This window comes from Acromyrmex echinatior, chromosome 12 (genome assembly GCF_024713525.1).
Source record: "Acromyrmex echinatior isolate Ae372 chromosome 12, ASM2471352v2, whole genome shotgun sequence".
NCBI lineage: Eukaryota > Metazoa > Arthropoda > Insecta > Hymenoptera > Formicidae > Acromyrmex > Acromyrmex echinatior.
Window position 1 is genome coordinate 359,421 of NC_141863.1, and position 18,395 is coordinate 377,815.

The 18,395-nt window shown below is 35.6% G+C and overlaps 1 protein-coding gene across 1 annotated transcript in view; it reads left to right on the forward strand.

Annotated features, from left to right (window-relative positions):
• The window catches only part of HGTX (HGTX homeodomain transcription factor), a 49,905-nt gene that overhangs the window by 10,742 nt on the left and 20,768 nt on the right, over window positions 1-18,395 (forward strand). The window contains exons 2-3 of the mRNA XM_011067712.2: window positions 4,818-4,928; window positions 17,090-17,301. Coding sequence (XP_011066014.2) covers window positions 4,818-4,928; window positions 17,090-17,301 — 323 coding nt within the window. The remainder of the gene's footprint in view (window positions 1-4,817; window positions 4,929-17,089; window positions 17,302-18,395) is intronic.

Below are 18,395 nucleotides of genomic sequence, written 5' to 3' on the forward strand. Positions count from 1 at the left end.
ATATCGTTATTGTGTAATCCTGTCAAATGCATTTGCGATATTTGCCTGTGTTTCAAATTTGTGCGGTGTACACACCCGGGCATTTGGTGCACACGCGCTTTACAATGGCGCATACATCCGAACTATCCCGCCGTAATTCGCGTAATCATATACGGTTTCAATAACGGTTTAATGGGTAACCGACTTCATTGTCGTATTAGACAGATTACGTCGATTACAAATACGACAAGCAGCACGGCTCGTATTTACGACGCGAATTCGGTGGCGCGCGAATGTTGGTCTGTTAGAATTATAGACGGCCATCGGATACATATACGTATGTATGAGTACCGTTTCTGTTGCGTATTTATATATATATATACACACACACACTATACATATTCCCGTATAAATTCCGTCCGCTAAAACATATCGTCGCGTTTTATTCATATCAATAACGCGCCGCCGGCGTCGATTTGAACGCGTCGCGACATCGCCCATGATTCAATTCATTCAAACAATTCATTCAATTCAATTCATTTATTTCTGATTGAAATAAAATAGTTAACAAACAAAGACTCAAAGATATAATACATTTAACAAAGTCATCTTTAAAATTAAGAGTGTCTCCCTTTTATTCACGTTGTAATCCCGCGGTTTGCACGATGTAGAACGTAAAGAGAATAATGGCTGCGTTTGGGAAAAAAGCAGCTTTACTGTTGTAACATTCTTTAAGATGATTGATTAAGCCCAGTGAAGAATTATAAGGGCAAGATCACAATTAAAGAATCATACAGTTGCAAAGCTGCAGCTTTTTCTGCTAAACGCAGCAGATTTTATTATTGTTGAAAGTATTATCTATTTGCAGAATACATAAAAATATTGGATTATTATCACGTCGCAAAGCACGAAGATAGCTCTTCTTTTTCACGTCGCCGCACTATCGTCATCGCGATTATGCGATTCGCAACGTGCCGCCGCTAATTGACATCTGATACCGATCGATCTCTCCTGCGTACGCTTTACACTGCTGGTCATTAATTAAATTCTCGCCGGGCGCGAGCCTGCCGATCGCTGCTGTATAAATGACAAAAAGCCCATCAAAATGTACGTATTAAACGATAAATATTCGATAGATATTTCGTCCACTTACTCATCCGTCGACGTCGCGTTCGTACCTTATTCACCACGATATTCAGTGGGTCGAATATTTATAGCTAACGCTCTCACATATTTTCCCGATTGGCTGTTCCAATAAACGCGACGTATCGCATATATATATATACATATATACATAGGACTCTAGGTTCTAACTTACGATTTCAAGCAATAAAGTAAACTTCTTGTTTATAAAAACTTTTATACACCCGTAGCTTTTTACAGCATACAGAGATTCCTGCAAATTAAATTTTCGAATCTGAGAGATTCGAAACCGAATAAATTTGAAATTTCGAATTATCGGTGGTTCGATTTCAAATTTGCTTATTTTATTTGCGTTTTCGAACATATGATCAAAGATTCGATTCAATCTGATCTCACAAATGATTGAGTCGCACACCTCTACTTAAAGTTACAAACGACGTTGTCGCTCGCTCTTTCAGATTTCTATTTTAAAAATTAGTTCTGTCAAGGTCTTTGATATTGAATATTTAAAAATCTCGAAGCATAATATCTTATCTCAAGATTTACAGAATCAAATATGTATATAAATTCACACGGAAATATTAAAACTAAGATCCGCTTTGACGAAATATATATGGATTTCTCTTGTTCAGTTAGATTTTATTCTCATCGGTCTAAATTCATATCATATAATTGTCTTATCTTAAGATTAATTTCTTTCTCTCCAAAGATTGAGTGTCAAAGCATTTGTAATTAAGATTAACAATAAGATCGAACCTCTGTGAAGTAAGATCAATGATATTCATGTACCGCGCATATACATTTTTAAATGCTTTTAATTGTCCGATTCAAGATTCTCAACGAGGTATCGTAAAAGCGCGTGTCGGAGGTTTTGAGAATCGAGAAGACCTCACCTTTCTACTCTTTCCCTTCACCGGACTCGCGGACAAAGAGCATGATCGCGGGTATTTTTGTTGATGAGCGTACGCGGGTTTAGCTGTTTATGATCCCATAAATTCCATCTGATTTCGGCGTAACGGACAAAAGATCGGATGGTCGTGTCGCGCGTATCCCACTATTCTCGTTTTCGTCGTCAACGGTAAAATGGAAATGACGCTTTATTGTTCGAATGGACAAGCGTAAAAAGCCGGTAAAAACACGCACTCGAAACGAATTAAACGCGCCCATGCAATCGGGAGCCAACATTCTCAATCGCGATTATTGCTAATTTCTAAGTGTAACTGATCGCTGAATGATTTTCTTTAGTAAGCGACCTCGTATCATGAATGTCCTCGGTAAATATTGCGGGAAAATACTGAACTATTATATGGTAACAATTGATTAAACTTGGATTTAAATAACTTTCCGAAATTATACGAAGGTATACGTTTTGTTTCTCGATAAAAGTGACGACATTGTACAGCGTCCTGTATAAGATTCGCTGAGACTATTGTGAAGGAGCAATTTATTATTTAATAATATTTTCTAACAACTTTTGATCGATAAATTAAAACTGTCTATCTTCTTAAATATTTTAAGAATTATAAACGAATTATTAATGAAGTAATGTTTTCAAATATTTTAACAATTATATGAAATTGATTATTAATTATTGAATGATTATTAATCATTTTGCATACGACACGACGTACTAAAATAATTAAAACAATAAACAATGGATCTATAAATGCATTTAAATCATTGTGGGCTTTTCCAATTAATAAAAAGTTAAATAAAGAGATATTCACTAAGATTAATTAAAACATGTAAACCATATATTAGAATTCTTGAATTTGTTGAAAGCAATAATCGCTCTTGAAAGAATAAACTTTGAAAAATATATATAGACGCATATAAGTCTCATATCTTTTTCAAAGGCACTAAGATAATAAGTCTTGAAAACGCGAATAATGATAATTCCGCCGTGTCTTTTATTCGATTCACGCGTTTCGATCAGAGAGATCAATTTAATCTCCCTTAATCCACGCAAAAAGTCCGTCGGATCTCGACGACCGATATTTACGGATTCGATATCCCAGCAGCCGTTCTCTCGCATAGAGCTCGGCTTAAGTCGACTAATTTCTCGCGTTCGAAAGGTCGGATCATTAAGGTCTCGCATAGCGAGAGTTGCCAAGGAACCTCTCTCGAGGCTGCGAGTCGAATTGGCGTCATGTGTATTTCTACGTGTGTGCTAATAATCTCGGACTAAAACACCAGGTTCGATAGATACGAATCTCCGTTGAGTTAAACCAAACGAGTAAGTAGAAGAGATGAAAAATGCCTACAGATCCTCTAATAATTTTTTTGTCTATATAATCAACTTTTGATAATTCAATTACAAATTATATTATTCAAATTGTATCCAATGCAAATTATCAACATTCAAAGAACTGAAATTGTACGATTTTGCAAAAATTAGGAAAAAAAATTGTAACAATTTATTATAGATCTTATAAACATGGATACGCCTTGTTGTGGCTAAATCAGACATCCGAGTTGACAGAGCGAAAGAATTTAATAAATTCTATCCTTCTATGAGAATGAGACTACTGCGCAAACTCGGGCGTAATGTCATATGAATATATGCATAGACTTCAATTATTTATGTTTTATTACATTTTAAAACAAAATCGTTCATTAAACTTACGAATGAAAGGAAATATTGTCATTCTTTCCTCAACATATATCACATAACTCCAATATACACATTGTCTTATCATTTTTGCAAGTTTTCGCCAATTATAACCTATCGGTTAAAATGACACTGCGTATATATTTGAGATTCATGTGTATAAGATCTGTGCAATTTGTAATACAATAACGGACATTCGGATTTTTGTCAGTTTGACATTTAATTATTTCGCGGGGAGGGAGGAAATGGAAAGAAAGAACGAGATTGAAATCTGTCGCGAGGTCGCGCGGCTTATAAAATTGCGGCATTTAAATTCCGTTTGCATATTCCGGACGGATACGAGTTGTATGAAAATTGCGTATGATAAAAATGTAAAATGAATCGCATAGATGTGGAAACGAGCGGGGAAAAACTGAAGCTTAATAAAGCGATTTATGGTGGAGAAGCGAGACGACTTGGCCGACATCGATCCGAGGAAGCTGTTTCACTCGGGACACTCGGTCAGTTCTACACGCGCTCGTTCTACATCTTGCCGTTGCATTTTACGGCTTCCTTCGATTATTACTTCAATATGCGCTGCTATCTGAATTATCGTAAATCCAATATCGTTATCTACATCGACGGTCGGGCCGAAGCATATGTATCCGCTGCGTTTAATCCCAATATCAGTTAAATATACATCAACCATTATTAATATCGCGAATGATTATTAATATCCCACACGATACACTTTCTTCAAAAAAAGAGAAAAAGTCACAAATAAAGAAGTATATATATATATATATATATATATATATATATATATACATATATATTATAATCACAAATACTTTCCGCATCGCCGAGATTTAAAAGATTAGAACTTAATATATTATTTTCTCCAATTATAATATTTTTGTCTACCTTATTATTAAAAAGAAATTAATCAATATTATTATTACCAACTAAAAGTTGATATTGTTGATTATTTATGCGAAAAAAGTTGAAAAAAGTATGCTACTGATTCGTGCAGACTTTGGAATAATCAGCTTAAGTAACAATTCGCACGTAATACGTATAAGTGTTCATTGGTATATCTCCCTAGGTATCGGTCAATTTCAACAAAGAGCGGAACCACGGCACACTGCAGTCTATTGGCCGGGCCTTCAGGGACTAGTCAGCGATCCTCTCGCATGGCGGGCAAGATTACATACATGTAAGTCCAATATCTCACGCATACTACATCCCTTACTACATATGGAATACTGTATATAGAGAAAATATCGCACTGCCTTGAATATTCACATATTTATTGAACATGAGTATTATATATTTAGTACATAAATATATTACATATATATTACATATATATTATATATATTACATTATTATAAATATATTACATATATATTATATATATATTACAGAAACAATATATTTAACATTGAACATAAAATGAACTAACGTAAAATTTATTGGTCACTAAGGTTTGTTAAAATGAGATAAGACCGAGACAAAATAGGATATCGAGTACTTAATAAATTTCTATTTAACTTTCTTAAATTATCTTAATTACAGCAATATATTTAAAGAAAAATTGTACTAAATTGGTACAATATTCATCAAAATGATTAATTATTAGGTGTTGGAATTAATTCGTAGCGTTTTACAAGTGATGGGAAGTACTTTCATTAATGTATTTTTTAATGCTCATGTGAAATAAATAACATTCTTTCATTAAAAAACGCTACGAATTAATTCCAACACCTAATAAATATACATATGTATATGTTAATACACGCGCACGTATCAAAATTAAGATAATTCAATAGAAAGTTGTTATAGTTAGTATAAAAAAAATGCACGATAAACACTATAAACACTATAAAGTATACAGGCTTATGTCTAATTAATGTGCTTCACTTTACAAATTGGGAACTTTATTCTTAACGCATATCTTTCTCTTCTCTTTTTCTTTCTCATCTTTTACCTCACTCTTACCTCAAGCATTTCTTCGACAATGGAGGGATGTATTATTATTATTACTTTTAAATACGAGCATTGTCGTACGTTTCAACTGCCTGCGGATGTTTCGTTACCTTTCCCCGGGCACTGTCGCGGTGGGTTTGACAGCTGCGCGTGTTTGCTTTCGCGGCAGGAAAATCACAGGGCCGAAGTGAAGAAACACGTGCTGGCGAACGTGTCTCCGTTTGTAACGGCGTGCCCGGAAAGTCGTTTGAAGCGGTTCTCCCGGCGTGGGTCGCCTACGGGGAGGAATTTAAAAAATGCGTAGAAACTGTCGTCACGCGCGCGGAGAGCGCGGGAAAGGAAGTTATGGAGCGAGGGGCCCGCGAGAAGAACAAGAGGGATTCAATCTGAACGGGGACACATAAACGATGGCACATAAACGAAGAATTTGACCGTATAAAAAAACATATTTCTATCTAGTCTTTTTGCCATATATATTAATTTAATATTAGGTATAGTAAAAAGAAATCCATTATTTTTACTACACCTAATACTATATTTCGAAAATATTACTAGGATTTTAATCCCCTTCTAATCGTTAAATAAGATTAGAAAGCTAAAATATAAATTTACGCATTGAAGAACGGAATAGTGTAAAATGAGAATTATATAAAATATTATGCGTTGAGTGTCAAATAAATATAATTGCTTGATCAGTCATTTATGCACATTTGAATGTATTATCTATATAAATATGTGCAATATATTAAATTATAGATATCACAAAGTGATTATTAATTAAAAATTTACGGAATTGTAATATATGTATAGAATTATAAAGAATCATGTAAAATAAAATTCTACAAACTAACTAGACAAAATTGCGACGCGCATGTCGCAAGGGATTTGAACGTTGAATTTAAAATTAATTCGAGTTATCGAGTTTACAGTTTCATCGATATAATGCAACGCATACTAATTACTAATTGAATTGCAAATATTCGTGTAATCTATTACTTCCCAATTTACACTAATATACATCATCTTTTACATGCAATTTTGTGGCAAAGAAATGGACGCATGAGTAGCTCTAAATGAGGTAGCTCAATTCAAAATTTTTAATTGATTTGGAAGTATATTGCTAATTTATTTTATTGAAGAGCATTTCTACTTGAGTTTAACTTGAATAGAAGATCATACGAGGCATTAATCTCAATGTATTATGATTATTCAGAATACCATATTCTCTAGACTTGTCAATAATCATGTTAAAGTATAAATTTATTAAAGTATAGATTAATTCGAGAACTATTCGTTCGGTTCCTCATGTGAATCTTTCGATAAAATATTAATTATTAAAAATTATGGATTAGGCATCTGCAGAACTTGGTCACTCATATCTAGGCTATCGACTTTACTACCATCGTTTACGTGTAGACACCGGCAATGCCGATCGTAGCAGGTCGATCCCGATTGTTATCAAGTGCCGACACACTCCCTTCGCACTCCCTCGGGCACTTGGACGGTTCACGCTCAATTAGCCGGCGGGATCTCCCCCGACATACATACCGGAACATTCCCGATGGTAGTACGGTCATCGTGTATACACCCCCGTCCTTACGAGAAGACGATTAAGGGCACCGCAGAGAAAGAGAGAGAGAGAGAGAGAGAGAGAGAGAGAGAGAGAGAGAAATCACAAACAAAGTGAAAGAACACGTGACGTCCCCCTTTCGACGGAGAGATGGACGACGGAGACGGAAAGCTATGATAGTAAAGGCGAAAGACAGAGGAAACAGCACGATACATCAACCCTCTGCGGGGGACGGCACATGTGTTGCGACCGCGTCGCGACGCGCGATGTAAGAAGAACGTGTGGAACGCGGTCGTGGACACACCGTGTGGAGGCACGTGTGTGGGCGCGTGTGTGTTTCGGGTGTGCTCGATGCCGCGCCGCGCGGCATGTCGGCAAAGAGAACGAGATATACATATATATATATATATATATATATATATATATATATATAGAGAGAGAGAGAGAGAGAGAGAGAGAGAGAGAGAGAGAGAGAATGAGAAAGGGGAGAAAGAGGGAGTATGTCGTACGAACCGTGGGGGGCGAATAAGAGGGTGGTAGCGGTAGTCCGCTGCGGCGTCGGATCCGGGATATCATCATATTCAATATCAACCTTGCCCCCAACCCTCGGGGAGCGACCGCCGCCGGCCGTCGGTCGCCCCATCTCCGTCATTCCCTTCCTCACCCCTCCCTCACCTTCCACCCCCTCTTCCTCTCCAGAGTGCTACGTTTTCCACACTCGCGCGAATAACTCCGGCAATATTTTAACTGCGGCATCAGGGCATCCACGCCTGCCTTTTCCACCGCCCCCGATACACGCTGCGGTAGATTCCTCCTCGCCCCTTCGTTGAACCCTCCTCCCGAGGGGCGGTGGAGGAGGAGACAGGGGGACCGACGCGAACCCGCTTCACACGGAATGTAAGAGTTACACCGACTACCCGGTATATTTTATATTCCGGAGCGAAACGTTGATCGGCTCATGGCCCTCGCGAGGCATCGTCGAACGATCGCCACGGGAACCGTCGTCTATTTATGCCTCTGCATATACGTATATCGGAGTACAACTATACTCGAAATAAGCCAGCCCGGTTCAACTTTCATCCTTCCCGCTCTTGTCATCCTTATTTTTCTTTCGTCTTCATGGTGGAGACAATAGTCGCGGTGATAATAATCGCCTTGATATTTGTTCGAGATTTGAAACTATAGATAATTAAGAACATGACACTCTGAATTATGATTAAAGAGTTTGTATTAAAGTTGAATAGAAAGATTTTAATTAAAGAAAATCTCAGTTTTGAACTATGTTAGAAAGAAAAATTATATTTGTAAAAGCATTCTATCTAAAGAACTTTTAGATTGTGTTATTCTTTTAGATAAAATACGGATTTGAAACTTCTAATAAAGAACACTTAGACTTTCCATAATTTTGATCAAGGTGTCTAGCGAGATCAGACTAATCAATTCAAGGATAATTCCAGGACATTTTAGATAAAAATCCTGATTTTTCGGGTCAATTAATTTTTATTGATTGATTAACTTTCATTGAAAATAACAGTAATATTATTATTATCTCGAAATGAATAAATTAATCTAGTAACAAACTTAATGGCTTTGAGAATTAGCGCTGTAAAAAATGATCGATAAATATCAATGTTAATCAAGTATTAATATTTAATCAAATATCTGACTTTTAATTAGAATAAATAGTTACAAAATTTAAATAATCGCTTGCAAACATGTTTTTCGCAAACACGTTTTTTAACCATCTTCAGTACATATTACTTCGACGAGATATGAGATAAATGCATTCAGTGTATATCTAATGTTCATGTCAGATTTAAAATGTCCATTTATAATATCTCATTGTCGAAAATTATTGAATTTTAATATTTGACAAGATCTCTATATGATTGACGTTATCAGCAATGTTTCGATGGAGGTGCACAATCATTCAGGCACCATCCAGCTATCCAACTGGTTGAGTCTCAAAAAGAAGAACTTACCACCTCACAGAAAAACATTATTGATACGAACACACGATGGACATTGTACATACCCTGAATGCATCTATCTCATATCTCGTCGAAGTAGTATATGTACTGAAGGTGGCTAAAAAATTAGCCGAAACATGTTTACGAGTGATTATTTAAATTTTGTAACTATTTGTTCTGTACCTAATTAAAAGTCAAATATTTGACTAAATGTTAACATTGATATTTATCGAGCACTTTCTACAGCGCTAATTCCCAAAGTCATTAAGTTTGTGACTAGATTAATTTTCATTGATTCCCGCAAATATTATGTTTTGTATTCAAGTTAAAATTCTAACTTAATTAATTAAAACGCAAACAAATTGGGAACAATATTATTTAATGCTTTATAAATAATAAACATTCAACACAAATGATAATTTCTCTACTATATTCTATTTTGTAATTGTAGATATTAAATTCAAATTTTCGATCAGTAATTTGTATTATTATAGTTTTAAAAAATGGTTTATGCTCAAGTATAACTTTTCTTTTTATTAACATAATATTACAAATAACATCTTATAAAATTATTAATTTATTGGCGCTTTATTAAAGTATCAGTCTAATTTTCAATGTCCGCACTTGAATCTAAAATGATTATAAAATTCATCGTTTATATCGACATAGTTCTCATCCATGTGAAGGAAATTTCTTTTTTTTTTTTTCGTAATCCAATTTTTTTTTTACATTAGAGACTGACAAAAATTTCAAGTCAGCTGTCCTGAAATTACAAAATTTTTTAAGGAGTTTTTCAAAAAATACTAAATTTCAGAATAATTCTAAGATTTAGAAACATTTAAGGATCGCTGGACATTCTGTCGATTAATATTTCTGTATTAAAGCGCTTTATATTTTTAATATTATAAAATTTTGTAATGATCTACATAAAACTTTATTAAATAGCTTCTATCAATATTAATTAATAAACAAGAGTTAATTAAATTTTTTAATAACTTTCGTTAATATTAATTTGTAATCTATGCATGCACGAGAGATTTCCCGCATAAAATCTTCTCATAACACTCCGATTTCGCTCTCGTATAGCATAAAATCTTATCTTATGCATAAAACACGAACTTCTCGTGAAAATGACGGGCATCTATCCTTCGCACGTCCTTTCCTTCATTCCCATTTTTGTAACGAGAACGTTGGACATCGTGCACCTTATTTTTGTTTAGATATCCTGTTATTTCTGTTCCTTCTTGTATTTTTCTTTTTTTTTACACCGTCATCGCTCGTTTTTTTCCCGTATTTCCCCTCTTTTCTCTTCGCGTTCACCAGCCATTTCTCTCCTCGCTTTCTTCATCTGGTAGGCTTTATGGACATGAAACTCACCCGGGTAAGCGTCGCGTAAGCGAACCGTAATGAAAACGTCGCTGACGCGACGGGATTTTGGTGGCATTCCATGCCGGACGATGTATATTGTTATTACTCACAATATATCCATGGAGAGCGAATCACCCTAGCAGGGAGAAGCCGACCGCGATCTGGCTTTCAATAACTTTTCGCGTGTTTCACAGAATATCGTCTCGACTAGAAATCAAGAATCCCTCGACGACGGATTTCTTATAAAATTTATATCGTTCTCGAAAAATTATTTTCTCAAATATAAATTTCACATATAAAATATAATAATTAAATAATTAGAATATTTAAATTAAAATGATGTTATACTATGATTTAATACAAACAATTTTAGTTAGTTATTTTTTTCAAGGGAAGAACGAAGTATCTAAAAATTTAGCTATAAATACAGATCTCAAAATAATTTAATTAAACCATCAAAATAATTAAGAATTTCAAGCATGATGAGTAATGCCGTAGAAAATTTTAAAACAACCAGAGAAAAGTTTCTTCGATTAAAAAAAAATTTATTTGAATCAAAGAAACTTGTACGTTGCTGTACGGTTAAAGAAATGTTTTTATTTTGAATGCCATTTCTTGAAACTAAATAAATTTTTCTTTGACATTTCTTGAAATCGAATAAATTTTATTTACCTCAAATTTTTACTTTCACTTAAAAAGATCAACGAAAGAAGGAATTTTTTCAAATTACATAACTTTTCTCTGCAATAAATGCATTCTAACAAGTGTACATCTTACACAATTAGTTTGATGGTACAACAAAATTATGTTTAGATCCGTATCTATACTAATTGTAAGAAAAAAAGTTAACTTGATTAAATTTGTTTACACGCATTTAGTCAAATATACTTGAACTGTAGTCCATAGTGATTATTTAGTTTAAGTATTTATATATTTAAATTAAATATAGGTAAGTCATATCAACAAAATCTTGTAATTTAGTATGTTTGATTTAGTATTTGTTTGAATTAACAAATATTTCTTTAAATTAACAAATATTTGCTTGACATTCCGTGACCGCTGCATTTAATTGAACCAACTAATATTTTTTTAAATCAGGAACTTTTTTCTCACAAAGTCAGTGTAACTAAAATTTTAGATACTTCAGCAAAATCATATCTCTCTCTCTCTCTCTCTCTCTCTCTCTCTCTCTCTCTCTCTCTCTTTCGTGTTGTATTGTTTTTATTTTTTTAAATTTCTTTGTTGTTTCGATATTATCCATGAAATATCGATGTAATATTATGTGTGGTACATTTTTTCTTGCAAGTCTCGTTAATGATTGTGACCCTTCAATCGATACCGGTAACTACTGTTAATGGATCTCGCGCGATCAGTACGGCGGGGCGGTCTCGTTAGTTCGAATTAACTAAGCATCCATTTACTTTTGGTGACAACACACTTTGTACACTCGATAAAGCATTCTTCTCGGACGCCAGTCGACTCGATGCGCGCCGTTATTACTCACATCGTCGATGGAGCGAGCAGCCCTTTCAAGAGTGCCCGATCATGCTTTCTAGAAGTCGAGTGATATCCGATTCAATTACGTCGAAGTGACGGACCATCACCCTACGTCATCCCTGACTTTTTATTCTGACAAAAGCATTACGTTGTATCCACTTGAATATAATTATTATTGATAGAGAACTAGTGACGTTGAAACGTTTTATTTCGTTTTATTTCTTTCAATACTGTACTTAATACAGAAATATATTTATATGTATTATATTTATAATTTAAAATTTTACATAATTCGAATAAAAAGAGATATTATTTGTTACATAGGTGCTCTGCCATCCATTTCTTGGCTAACTAATCAATTCTTTAATATCAATGGTATTAAATTAAAAGGATTTTTCGTAACTTAAAATTATAATAATTTTATAAAATTTCTCTTTCAACGTTACAGAATACTTACGTATAAGTGGAAACAGCAGCCAGAATTACAGAAACAAGAATAAATTCCGACATTGTTAAAAAAATAATAGAAACTATCCTATCGATCTCCCTCCCTCTCTCCCCCTCTCCGTGTCCGAATCGCGACGCATCTTTACCACGAATGATTTGTTTCGCCCCGAACTCTCGGGTGGATAAAACGGCCCGTGACACCGCGTGCGCGCGCGGGGGGTCGCTCACCCCGTATAAATCGAGCAATCGAGCGCGCCGGCCTCGCACCCGGACTTCCGTTCGCCGATAACGAATATTACGAATGGCCGGACGGTGTCTCGTTTTTGATCGCTCCTCTTTTTTGAAACGCCGCGTCGCGCGCGCTCACGCCGATACGGTCACCTGCCGCTGATTTACATCGACACGGTGCGGGCGGACGCATCAATTTGTCGTGCCGATACTTCGTCTAATCGGACATCGCAGCGTTATCCACGGCGGCGCGGGCGATGCCGCGTGCGCACATGCATGGGTGATTGGAGTGTGTGGAGGCGGTATCGATATATACGCATTATCCGGAGCGATTTCGCTCGCATACACCACCCGCGACATGCGTGTCACTTGTTCACTCTAAATCGGCTGATTAAATTATGGTCCTTTCCGTCCCTCTCCTCGCCGCTCTCATCGCGACATGCTACAAAGATTAATCCAGAATCCGTTTGCATAACGGAGGATGATACCTTCGACAGATATGACCACGTGCCGAAGACAAATAGTCCTTTGATAGACGTAATGCCTAAACGACTCGACAAGTGGATGTCTCTTTCACAATTATCACAAATTCCTTACATCTTAAAATTTCATAACTTTTACCTGATTTTCAAACAAAATTTCATAACTTTCTTTGACTTCAATATTCTCTAAATCCGAATCAGTGGATAATTACTGACTACCAGTGACATATTTGACTAAGTAATCAGTGAAATTCAACTATAAAAAAAAAGAAAATTTGAGTATTATATATATATATATATATATATATATATATATATATATATATATATTATATACTATATTATATTATATATGGATATTCGCACGCAGTTCCATACACATGGAATTCATACAGTAAAATAAAGCTGATTAAGTTACGAATCCCATGTTTCATTGATTTTTTAATTAAATTTTGTTGTGAATTTACTGATTACCAGTGACATACTTGGAACTGATATTAGTGATTATCCACTGATTCAGAGTTAATATTAAAAAATTTTTTGTCCTTATTTGAAAACCATTAAATATTTTATTAAGAAATCAATTTAATATATATGTAAATTACTATTAATGTTACTGACACTGGTTGGATTTTTAATTGTTAAATTATAATATTCTAAAACTGTGTAAGTGTGATATATGTATATATAATATATTAAACTTTCTTAAAACCAAGAATTTTTATTTTTCAGAAAATTTTGCAAAATTTCTTGATTTTTTCCTGATTTCTCTAACGCTGTTTTTAATTTTCTTGATTTCTATAGTTTTGTACCAATCCTATTTTTTGAGGCTTTTGTTTGCATAAAACAAAATCGTGATCTGAACACAGGAATTTCAATGGCTCGGATACGATAGTTCATTTCATTTATTGTATTAACTAGTTCTTTACGGGAAAAAACTCGGTGGTCGGATTCAATTGGAATTGGACGGTGTGGTCGATAGATGGGTTAAAACTTTATATCACAGGTCTGAATTCCCAAGCGAAAAAAATATTTTGTGGAAAAAGTCGGGCAATAAATCGTCGAAACGACCGGACACAATCGGACATCCGGCTTGTTTAAAAAAATCAAGAAACTACTTTAATTAAAAAGCTTATGGAAACGCAATATTTCTTCGTTACATATTGTTTAACATATTTTACATATGTTTTATAAGTAAAATATATTACGATGAATCGTGTATCATCCTTTGTTATAAATTCCTACTGTAACATAATAAGTTCAAATATTACAATCGTATAATACAATATATATCACGAGCTTGTATTCATCAATTTTAAGTTCAATGTCGATGAGAATATTTTATTTTAATGCTTCGTAAATTGAGTAAATTTCTCACAATAATTAAAATTCGAATTTAATTGCTCAGTCGAGTGTTCGACTATCTTTCGTAAATTTCTTGTAATTACAAAGTACGCTATCGCCGATAACACTGATAACGCTTTATCTCACGAAGCAAGTCTGAAATTATACCGCGAAAGAAATCTCATGGCGTGCCGTATGCGGCGCATACAAATTTTGATAAAAACGCGGACTTATCGGGTTTTGTGGAGGCGGTCGCGGAGATATGCGCGGCGGCTTAGTAGGACGAATGGAGGGATATCCAACGGCGGAGAACGTACACCACTCCCGGTCGTCGTCGAAGGCACCGGAGTGCGGTAAGCAGCTCATTAGAACCCTCCCCGCCGACCGGCCATTATTGCCTCGTTCCGTATTCCGTTACAAATTGCTTTATTAAATTAAAGTCCCACAACCCACACTGTACCGCGTCACGACGACCCTGCGAGTCGACCCTTCCTTCTACTCACCCCCTCCGAGTCCCTTTCGTTTCTCGCCCCCTTGTATATACGCGCCCACATGCCACATCGGACCGTATGCGGCCCCCTCGTCTCCGCAGAAGACGTTCCCTTCGATTGTCCCTCTTCATTACCCTCGAAAATTTTCTCGAGCCTCTTTTATCAATCTAATTAAGACTTGGCTCGACCAAGTGGCCGAGATTAAAAATAATCAGCCGGTGCGAACAAGATAAAGTCGTTTAATCTACGAAGGTTTTTTGCAATACTGCTTTTATAGTCCCGTTGACACTGACAATAATAATCATTGATTGGAAATTCGAAGTGATATAAATTCCAAAAGTAGTTTTAAATAAATTGATAAAAAGTAATGTAATCCAAAATATTGATTTTAAAAATGTAAGAATATAAAGGAAACTATTAGTATATTGAGAATGAGTATATTAAAAGTATTGTATAACGAAAATATGAATATATAGAAAAACGTGAAAAGAGAAGAACGGCATTTAAAAATAATCGTTTTACGTGTGTATTTTTAATTATAAATATTATAAATAAAATAATTAAATTAATAAGATTAAATTATTGAAATATCAGAGTAGTGTGAGTTGCAAATATATGTTAACGATTGTTGTAAAATGTAAAATCAGATTGTCATGATAAGATTCGTTAAGTTTTTTAAAAACTGATTTGTCTCTCTTATAATTAAAACATAAATAATAAAAGAAGTAGATAGAAGATATTTTAGATAGAAAAATCAGTACTATAGTCGCGCGAGTCCACACAATGAAAGAGAGAAGTATTAAATGGTTGCGGCAATAATTACCAACGTTATAAGGGTCGTAATTAATTTCCGGAATATGGCGAATTAATTTCGAACTGCGGTTAAAATGAAATACTTCTTACGGTTATAACACGGAAGCTAATTATGCTCCGAGATATATCGCAGACATATTTTTCCTACGTAAAACAAATGGGGGTAAGTGTGTATATGGGGCAAGTGCATATAATAGCGTTGCATCTCCCTAATAAATTTCATTGCGCTGTATAATTAGCATAATAGCAATACAACGAAATCAAATTTATTAAGGAAGTATAGCATATTATATGTACTTGCTTCATGCGTATGCTATATATACAGATGCATATGTATGTACTTATCTTCGCTTATCTATGTAATCCAGATTATTGCTGTTAGTGAAACGAATATGGCAATATTTCCCTATGACTTGTCACGATTGAAAGTCACAGATGGGACTTGCAATTTCCCCTTTAATTCTGTGAGTCGGAAAAGAGATCATGAGGGGCCCTAATAGAAGAATACCCATATGTACGTACAATCGAATACACACAATCGCTCGAGAAAGCAATGAAAATTTATAGTTAGCATCGTAGATATGTATCGATATTATCGTATAACTTTTTTGGTCGAATTTCAACATCCATCTAGCTAGTTTAACTAGGGTGAAAGTAACATGCAGTAATATGTAGTACAGTAACTAACAGTACATACAGTACAGTCAGTCACAAAAAGCAACACTTTTTTTGATGGGTTTCGGAATACAGCTTACCCTTACCGAGCGATTGGTTCTTATTTATGGATCTAATCATTTATGTTCAACCTCTCTGCAAGCAGGCTGGGTACATACAATATTCCTCCCACCGTAGTTTTAACTCTATCGGCATTCCAAATAGCTAATATATCAGCGTAAATAAAAAAAGTACAGTTTATAGAAAATAATTTGGCGGAAGATTGTGATTTTTAAAAGCTTAAAAAAAATGGAATTTTCTCAATGTGTGAAGTACAACTGTACATTTTAAATAACCAAACAAACAAATTATAATCTCTTAACCTTAACTCTCTCGCTCCAAACATTACGTTTTAAATTAAATTAAACAAAACGCCGCCCGGTTCTATTGGCTAAGGCTAATTATTCCATTTGAAGCGAAACAGATATCCAGTAACCACTCATCGGATGACGCGAATGTTGCAGTGACGCAACAGCTGGGCTGTCAGCAAGCTATGACGGGCACGGGCGGTGGTGCCGGGGAACACGAGGGTGGCAAGAAGAAGCACACAAGGCCCACGTTTAGTGGACAGCAGATCTTCGCTCTGGAGAAGACCTTCGAGCAGACCAAGTACCTAGCCGGACCGGAGCGCGCCAAATTAGCGTACGCGCTCGGGATGTCAGAATCCCAAGTCAAGGTAACATCTTGCTATTGCGCTCACTATATATTCCATGTACTGAAACGACTTCTGACAAATCGATCTGCAATATCTGCATAATTCTTTCACTGTTAAAGATATCGCGGAATCTTTTAAAAAAAAAATGTATTTCCAAAATTAATCCTCGACAGCAACGGTTATTTGGAAAAAAAGCGAAAACTTCTGAAGGATTGTACACTTCGCGCAGTTAACTCCACTCCTGTTTTGATATTGCATGTTACCTTCTCAGTTATTTTGACATTCATGGCTGTAGTCAGATGGAATTGCCGAAAATACGCGAGTTTCTCCAATCTCTATAGGTCTGATCTGTCCGACTACGGCCATGAACGTGAAAACGACCGAGAAGATAAACGCGATGTCATCTCACCACTGAATGTCATAGGGTTGGAAGGCATTAATTGCGCGAACTGTAATTTGTATAATTGGTACTACAAGGTTTTAAATTGTAGATAAAAAATCTTTGAATCTTTCTGTATCAATCACCGTGACAGAGATTCATTGTATTTATTCTGTACATCAAACAACTGACGTTTTAAAACTTGAATGTAGTTTCAGCTGTGTATTGTTAAATATATCTCCTTTTAGATGTTTAGTGGAAAAGGGAATCAATATTTGATGAGAATATTTTGCAAGAGGTGATAGGTTAACATAATAAAGAGATTTTGCGTGGACTCACATTGCGAATATATATTCCAACATTCGTCAAAACCATATCGCAAGTATCCCTTCGTGAAAAAAGAAGGCGAGGAAACATTTGTCTTCGAGTTCGTTGCTGACACCGAGAGATCGATCAAAGCATCGCCCCAGTGCGGGAAACGCAAATCCGCGCGCTGCGAGTAATCCGCGACCGAAAAATCTCCCTCGAAAAAAGAAATCCGCCACGATCGCCCGTCGACGCCCCGAGGGGGGCCCTTCCACGATGGCTCTCGCAAAAAGCGGCTCGCTCGCGCGGAAGCGCGATTTTAAAAAACGTCCTGCTCGTTGCCCGGCTTACTCCATCAACGCGCCCCGCCCGCGGGGCGGGAAGGGCACATGAAACGAGAATGAGGGGAGGGAACGAACGGAAGAGGCAG